General features: G+C 49.3%; 1 protein-coding gene and 1 long non-coding RNA gene across 3 annotated transcripts in view; one reads left to right on the forward strand and one right to left on the reverse strand.

Annotated features, from left to right (window-relative positions):
* The window catches only part of MKI67 (marker of proliferation Ki-67), a 28440-nt gene extending 23699 nt beyond the window's left edge, over nucleotides 1-4741 (reverse strand). Inside the window, exons 1-4 of the mRNA XM_055559954.1 lie at nucleotides 4543-4741; nucleotides 3970-4142; nucleotides 1804-1882; nucleotides 1598-1713 (exon numbers count right to left, since the gene is read on the reverse strand). Of these exons, the coding sequence (XP_055415929.1) occupies nucleotides 1598-1713; nucleotides 1804-1882; nucleotides 3970-4061 (287 nt within the window). The 5' untranslated portion in view covers nucleotides 4062-4142; nucleotides 4543-4741. The remainder of the gene's footprint in view (nucleotides 1-1597; nucleotides 1714-1803; nucleotides 1883-3969; nucleotides 4143-4542) is intronic.
* A 457-nt stretch (nucleotides 4742-5198) lies between these two features.
* LOC129636696 (uncharacterized) lies at nucleotides 5199-6184 on the forward strand. Of its 2 annotated transcripts, none has more exons than XR_008707080.1 (2): nucleotides 5199-5450; nucleotides 5732-6184. It is a non-coding gene; the product is annotated as an uncharacterized LOC129636696 (long non-coding RNA). The 2 variants fall into 2 exon arrangements; XR_008707081.1 differs by having other exon boundaries at nucleotides 5764-6184.
* The last annotated feature ends 1773 nt before the right edge of the window (nucleotides 6185-7957 follow it).

A 7957-nucleotide genomic window follows, 5' to 3' on the forward strand; every position in this document is an offset into this window, starting at 1 on the left:
AGATCAACCAGTTATAGACAAAAGTCCATCTAGCAGCCAGTTCCTAGAGACCATCTAAACCTTAAGGATTATGAAAGTTGAAAGCAATGTGATTTTTAAAAAAAGAGGCAGAAAGAACTACAGTATGAATCTCTCATCAAAAGCATTACTAAAGGTACAGGACATTTCAGAATGATACATGATGGAGCTTCATCCTCCCAGAGGAGATAATTCTTAATTTAAATCCACAGTATGGCCTCAAAATAGAGGAAGCAAAAACCTACAGAGCTAAAAACAAAAAAGAAAAAAATCCTAAATGCATGATTACAACTTACCTGTCCAAGTAACCAAGAATCAGCAGAAAATGTTACCAGGATTCTAGTTAGGAATCTTAATCTTATGGACCTATACAGATAGAACACTCTGCCCAGCAGCTGTGGAACACACGTTCTTTTCAAACACACAGGACAGGTTAGTACAGAGTTAACCACATCTGATCATAAAAAGCAAGCCCTGACTCATTTCGAAAACAAAACTGCTCAAATGTCCATCCAGAATGAATAGTGTATATCTGTGTATAAGACTGTGGTTAATTCAAAGAAATCCTTAAGCAGTGAGAAGGAACTGGGATGGGTCCACCCGTCCTGTCCATGCTGTGAATCTCACAACCGTAAGAGCAGAACTCAGTCACAGGTGTAGGCAGTTTAATAAAGGCAGACAAAACCATAGTGGTGAGAGATGCAAGCTTAGGCAGGAGAACTCCGAAGCCTCTTAGGCTATCAGAAAAGCCACGCTCTCGTGGTGGTTTACGTGGTGAGAGGAGATAGATGAGAAAACACATGAGGAAAACTTCTGGAAATGCTGCTGATGGTTTGGGTGGTATATTAGTTCTCTAACCAAACGCCACACCCTTACACAAGAGAAATGTCTTTCCTCACAGTTCCAAAGGCCGGGAGTCCAAGATCAAGGCGTGGGCAGGGCGGCCTCCTGGGACCTCTCTCCTAGGCTCCAGCTGCTTCCTCGGGGTTGTTCCCTGAGTACCTGCTCCCCTGGCTCCTCTGAGTCCTAGTCTCTTCTTATAAGGACACGGGTGGGAGTGGGTTAGGACTCACTCTAACAGACTCATTTTAACTTAATCCTCTTTTTCAAGGCCTGTCTGAAAACGGCCCCATTCCAGGGAAGCTGGGGGTTAGGATTTGAACTTGTGAATTTAGGAGAGCACAGTTCAGTCCCTGACAGGTGAAATCACAAGGCTGGTCCGTCCCGATAAGTTGGTTCATGAATCTCGTTTCATATCTTTCTCTATGAGTGTACTTGACTTTAACATAGAGAAGTAAAATGAATGCAGTTTCACAACGTTTGCAGGAACATGATTCTCCTTTAGGACCTGGTCGCTGTTCTTGGCACAGGTATGTGCTCTCAAGTCCTTGAGCTGGGCACAATAAACTCCATTTGTCATTCCTTCTAGATGCTCATGGATTTAGATGAAGACTTAGTGTTGGGAGTGACAACCTCAAACATGCTGACGTTCACCCGCATTTAAGAAGGATCCCAGGTGAACCGTGAGGCTGGCTTTTGGTGACTCAGAAAGTCTTTAGCCCAGTTAGTTCTTACCTACCTGAAAGACCGATCAACAATAGTTATCACATCGCCATGTTTTAGCGGTACAGGTTTATCAAAAGTAGATCCGTTTATTTGTGTTGGATTTGTGGAACTGAAATTAAACAATACTGCCTATAAATAGAAAACACAGGAAAACATGTAACTAATAAATGGATACAAAGTGAAAAGTTTTTAAAAATAGACTTCCAAAAACCCACTCACCTCCTGCTCACTGATTTCAATTTTGCAGTGTTGTTTAGACACTACAGGAAGCTGAATACGAATGTCACACTCGATACTCCTTAATTTAAAAGAATAAAGATTTTTTAGGTTGTTGTGATTAAAAAAAATTTACATTACTGACTCAAAATAAAACAGCGTTTGACTCTGTGTTTGATCTGTAAATGCAATGACATAAAGGAAAAACAAACTGGGCAATGTAAATGATCTTTGCATTTTGCTGACCATTTTTACAAGTATTGTAGAAGCAACTACTTTAAATCATTAAAATTTCATGGTGCTCTGCATACAATTAAATGAGTTACTCAGGTCTGTCAGTTGCCTGGCACGCAGTAAATGCTCACAACTTGTGAGCTTTTGATTGTTTTAAAACTGCACTATTAACTGACAAAGTCACAAGTCTCCTCTCACTACAGACACTAAACACAAGCAACAACAACCAATCATCTAGATGCAACCTGTCTCTTCACACGAAGCTGACGTCAGCAGCAAGCACACAAGAGAGAAATCCCCAGACCACAGAGAAACTGGTCGAAGATGCCCTTAGCAAGGCTCCCTGGGCCTCTGGTGCTCCTGGTACCATCATGGGTTTAACAGGTTTGAACAGACCGTGACTCCTCTGTTCTCAACAGGAACCTCTGGAGCCTTAGAGTAGCCCTTCGTCCCCATGTCACACAATCAAACACTACAAATGGGTTTCTAGATTAAACAATCTTACACAAAAAGACACTTAATCACTACAGTATGAAAGAATGAGTGCCATTTGATACCAAAATGGTTTTTTTTGTCTTTTCCTTTAGAAGAGAGTGGAAGTTATGGAAAGAGAACAGCTACTCTAAGTCAATGAAAAGATTTTGATTTTGAGGCATGAGAGAAAGACTATCTCGTTAGAAATGAGAATGTTTGGCAGGAGACTGCCAGTGAGAATGGCTACAGAGCAGTGATTCTCCATCTCGGCACCACTGACATCCCAGCCAGACAGTTCTTTGTACGGGGGAGCTGTCCTGTACATTGTAGGATTGGCAGCAAAGCTGACCTCTGCTCCCTGACGTCAGTGATGTGGGGCTCCCACATCGTGACATGAAAAAATGTCTCCAGACTTTGCCAGGTATCTCCTGGGGGTCATATGGCTCTCAGCTGACAGCCACTGCTACATACTGACTCCAAACCCAATTCTCCAGCTGATGTTTCAACAGGACAATTGTTGGCGCGCCAGACAGTAACCACATCTCATACACCAGACCCCATACCAGGCACCAGCTACATAATTATTAACAAGATAGTTTCTGCTCTCGGGACCTTAGGAGTGAAACGAACAAACTGCAGCCTCATCACCACGTGCAGGTTAGGAAAGAAAAGAGCAGTGCTCAGTGAAGGCTTCTTCTCAGGGGAACATGAATCGCTCATGTAGGAGGGTAGAGAGAAAATTCCAGAGACAGAAGTGCCAACTGGCTGACAGCACCAAGGTGAGCAAGAGTTAGGCCTGTGGTGAAACGTGGGTGCAGGGCGACTGGTAGGAGGATGGAGTGTGGGTGGGGGCGTCAGGGTTCCACCACACGGGGCTCTACAGGGAGGGTAACTTACCCATCACTTGTAGAGAACGAGAGCGGGGTGTGATTAACGGTTCCTGTTTATACACGGGCCACTGCCACCAACAACACAGGAAGGCAACCAAAGAAAAGTTCTCAAAACACAACCGGAAAGACTCTTCTTCCCATTCCCACTTTTTTTCCAAAAAGACCCAACAAGCCAACACAGATCCCTTCCTTATTTGTTCAGTAGTAACCCCCAGCAGCCAAGGAATGCTCAGTTCAGAGAGATTTCAGATGAACAGTGGCCTTTGAAAGCCTGCCTTAAGTCAAGCAGGATTTGAGAATCCTTTACATTTTTCTCCAATTATAGATTTTTATCAAACCAATTTTTAAATCTTTGATTAAAAAAACACACAATTATATAAACATCATCCTCAAAATTCTATTTCATTTGAAACAGCCAGTCACATTGACAGTACATAGGCAATCCTGTGCATAACCCAAGGGCTCCACTACTCCCGGAGCAGTGCGTCCCATCTGTCAACCTGTGATTAGTAACACTGAGGGGTTTTTAAAGCCAAATTGTCTAAATTGTCCAGGCAAGGGCAGGGCTCACCTTCCAAACAAGCAGGTGCTGAGGCTCAGCGGAAAGTGAGGGCCATCCACCCCGCTCCTTTTGATGGTAACCAGGCGTCTTGCAGGACCCATTTTCTAAACAAGAATTTGAGTGTAATCCCCTGACGGGAAGGTCAGGCATCAAAAGGTTTGCTGAAGCGGACTTACAGGTCACTGAACGAAATAACAAAAATAAAACACACGGGGAGCCGGAGGTTACCCTAAAGCAAAGAGCTAAGAAGGCACTTATAAGTGACCAACTGGGGTCGCTTCACCAATGCCTCGGCCGCCCCGACCCACACTTTATACTGACCGCTGTGGAAGCCCCAGGCTGGTCCCGGACTGTCCCACCACAACTCGGCGCCCCCCTCACAGACCTGCGGCCAGGACGGCGCCCACCAGGGTCGCGGCTCCCGGGGGGTTCCCGCCGAGACCCCACGCGAGCGCTGAGAACGAGCAGGGCCCAGCCCAGGGCGCAGGTGCCCGCAGAGTCCCGCGTGGTCCACGCGAACCCCCCGGGGCCCCGCCAGCTGCCCCTGTCCCCGCCCCCTGAAGGGCCCCGGCCGCGGCTCACCAGGGACGAGACTCCCGCGCCGACACCAGGGGATCGATCCACCACCCCGCGGCGCGCACCTCGCGTAGGCCCCGGGAAGAGCAGGGGACCAGTCCACCTGCGTCCGCCTCCCGGCCCGCGACGCAGGGACCGACCGGGCCTCAGCCCGCAGACTCGCGCCCACCTCCGCCGCGGCCGCGGTCCCCGCTCCACCCCCCGCCCTCGCCCCTCGTCCTCGCCGGCGGCCGGATGGCCCAGCCCAGCCACGTCCGGGAGGCGCCCGGCGTTAGCTGCTTGGGCGCGAAAAGCCGCCGCGGCGCCCTCTCGATTCAAAAGATAACATCGATTCAAATTTGGCGCTAAGCGCAGCGATTGGGCATAGCGGCGTAGAGACAGACCAATGGGAGTGGAGGGGAGGGCAAGGGAAGTGGCTTGGGGCTGCGCGGGGCGGGGCGGCCTCCCTGCGTAGACACAGACCAATGGGAATTGAGAGGCGGGGCAAGGGGAGCGCGGTTAGGCCTGCGCGGGGCGGGGCGGACTCCCCGTAGAGATGGGCCAATGGGAACAGAGGGGCGGAGCAAGGCGGCAGGGCTGCGCGGGGCGGGGCGGCCTCCCGGCGTAGACACAGACCAATGGGAATGGAGGGGCGGGGCTGGCACAGGGTTAGGGCTGCTCTGGGCGGGGCGGGCCGGGCTCCCCAGGGCCGAGCTCTCCCGGGCCGGGAGGACAGACTAGCCCCTGCTGCTCGCGTGCATTAGCAGAAGGCGCGCTTGTTAAGGGTCCTCCACCCTTACAACGCAGACCCTGCTGAAATGCAACAGGGTCCCACCTCCGCGAAAACCTTGCCTCCTTTTCTCAAAGGATCAAACACAGTTAACAATGGTTATGTTACTCGTATGTTACTCGTTACAGTATGTTACTCGTTGCTGGTAGGTTTACAGTTTTTTTAAGTTTCTCTATTTCCCTAAATATGACCAGTTGTTACAAGCCGTCTCTTGTGTCTTTTCCCAGTAATACACACATGATTCTCCTTAAAAAATAAAGGCATGAGGAATATGTAATATACACTTTTTTTCTGCACTTATATTCACTGCTTTATAAAGATGTAGAGAACTTCTTCCTCTTTTACTTTCTTTTTGATGGCTATAAAGTATTTGGCTTTGGAAATCGTAATTTACTTAATCTTTGTTATTGACTGTCATTAATTTAGGTTTTCAAAGGTTTACTGTGTTTTCCTGTTAGGAAGAATTTTCAATGAGTAAATCTTATGCACTACAAAATGGATGAACTGTAAAATAATTAACCACGGGATTCCTCCATGTGCGTGACCGGACGGGCGAAAGGAGATGCGGCGGGCCATCACGCTGTGAAGGGAACTGGGGACGCCCACCCTTGGAGCTTGGTTTTCCTTGATCCGGAACTGCTGTTCTCACAGCTTGGTCTGGGAACCCTCGGGAATCTCTGAGATCCTTGCAAAGGGAAACCCACCTTTGTAATAACAGACGGTCCTTGCCCTTTTCACTGCCATTTCTTATACGTGGAAGATGGCATTTCCCTGGTGCAGAAGCAGATGAGAGAATCCAGCTGTTTTTGTTGTTGTTGTTTACTAAATCAGTATCACGGAGATTTGCAAAAACATACAATAAAGCTGCTCTTTCACTAATTTTTGATAATAGAGGTTTTTTTTTTTTTTAAGGTGTTTCTATGTGAAAATGAAACGGGATCATCACTGCCTTAAAATGAATTGATAAACGAAACTTTTTAAGAGTATTAAGTAAAAACAACAACAACAACACGTATTAATAACCTATATAAACAAAAGGGCTTAGTGGTCCTCAATGGGTTCTTTTAAGAGCTAAAAGGGACCCTGAGACTCTAAGCCTTTCTGCTCCTGAAAGACAACTCAGAGATATATTGCCTGCGGGAAGGTGGGAGAGAGCCTAGAAACGTGACGCTCCTGTATAGGATTTCCAGCTCCAGATCCTGTGTGACAAAGCTGCTGGGGCTGCTTAGTGTAGATGCCTAGATTCTATTAACCTTCTTTGGGGATTCGTTTCATTTCTTTCCCCTTACACTATCAAGGCTCATCCCCGATCCACCCCGTAAAATGCTGCTCTGTCACTCTGATTATTGCTGTCATCAGGACTGTTCTGTGACCCTGTGGGAGCAGCCTAATTAGAACTAGGAGGTGCTAGATTTCCTGTCAAGTAATCTTACAAACCCTCGGCCACACACGCCATACCTTCAGTCCTCCAGCGAGAGCAGGGAATTAGGAAAGACTTCAGGGACCATCACAATTGGGGCGCTTAGGTCTGCGGGAGCACAGCCTTTTAAACTGTTGATGGTAAGCTGGAGCAGCGGTGTTTTCTGATGAATGGGAGGCTTGCCCCACAGCCCCAGGTTCCATCAAAGCCCAGGTCTCACTCCTGGGAGGAGCGTCCCTTTGCACAATCAGCCTTGAAAAGGACCCGGAATAGGGACCCTGTAGTTAAAGCACCGCCGACCCCAATGGACAGGAGTCTGCCGACCTGGGGAGCTTTCAGGGAACCCACTTCCAGACCTTCGTACTCTATACGCATGCGTGCGCGAAATCAATCAGCCTGAGAAAGTGTCTTTGGGTGGGGGCTGCGGGGGTGGGTCCCTATCCCCGGGCTGGTCTCCCTGGCCCTCGCCCTTCCTACTCTCACCTGCCAGAAACTCCGGAAGAGGCATTACCCCGCACCCAATGAAGGGACAGTTCAACGATTCCAGTAAACTCCAAGCCCCTCCGCCCGATTACAGCGTGTACTTCCAATAAACTGAATATATGTTTAATAATATTTACTATCTCAGAGATAGTAAAATGTGTTCTTTGGTCATCCTTGTTCCAGTAAATAGTCTACTGTGTATACTGACACTTGGTCCTGCTGGGGTGCAGAGAAGGGGCAAGGAGGGAGGCGCCCCTCCAGGCCCGTCCCCTCCCCCCACCATTTCCACACACAAGTTCAGGGTCTCCCCGCAGGGTCTCCTCCGCACGGGGCCGGTGCTCCATCCCAGTCCATGGGCTCTCTTGGGTCCCACCCAGGCGCCCTAGCCCCGGGACCTCTGGCTGCAGGTAGGGGTCGCAGAGCCCCCCAGCAGCGGCCCTAGACTCTCCGCTTCACTCCCCACCCCCTTAATCACCCCGCTCCTCAGCCAGCCTTCCAGTCAAGGTAGGAAACAGCCCTCAGGCGTGGATCTGGGACAAGAAAGGCGGCCGAGGGTGAGGCTGGGGTCCTTCTGAAATGCCTCCTGCAAGCTCTTCCTTCGCGTTGGTCAGCGGCCCTGCTGAGACCCTGGGGGCCCCTCGGTGTCTGGTCGCTGACAGCTCCAGCGCCCACGCCCAGGTGTTGACCACGCCCTGGGCACCTGCTTGTCTCTAACCTCCAGCCCCAAAGCTGGGGTTGCTTCCCCAGGC

The sequence above is a fragment of the Bubalus kerabau genome, chromosome 22 (assembly GCF_029407905.1).
Source record: "Bubalus kerabau isolate K-KA32 ecotype Philippines breed swamp buffalo chromosome 22, PCC_UOA_SB_1v2, whole genome shotgun sequence".
Lineage (NCBI taxonomy): Eukaryota > Metazoa > Chordata > Mammalia > Artiodactyla > Bovidae > Bubalus > Bubalus kerabau.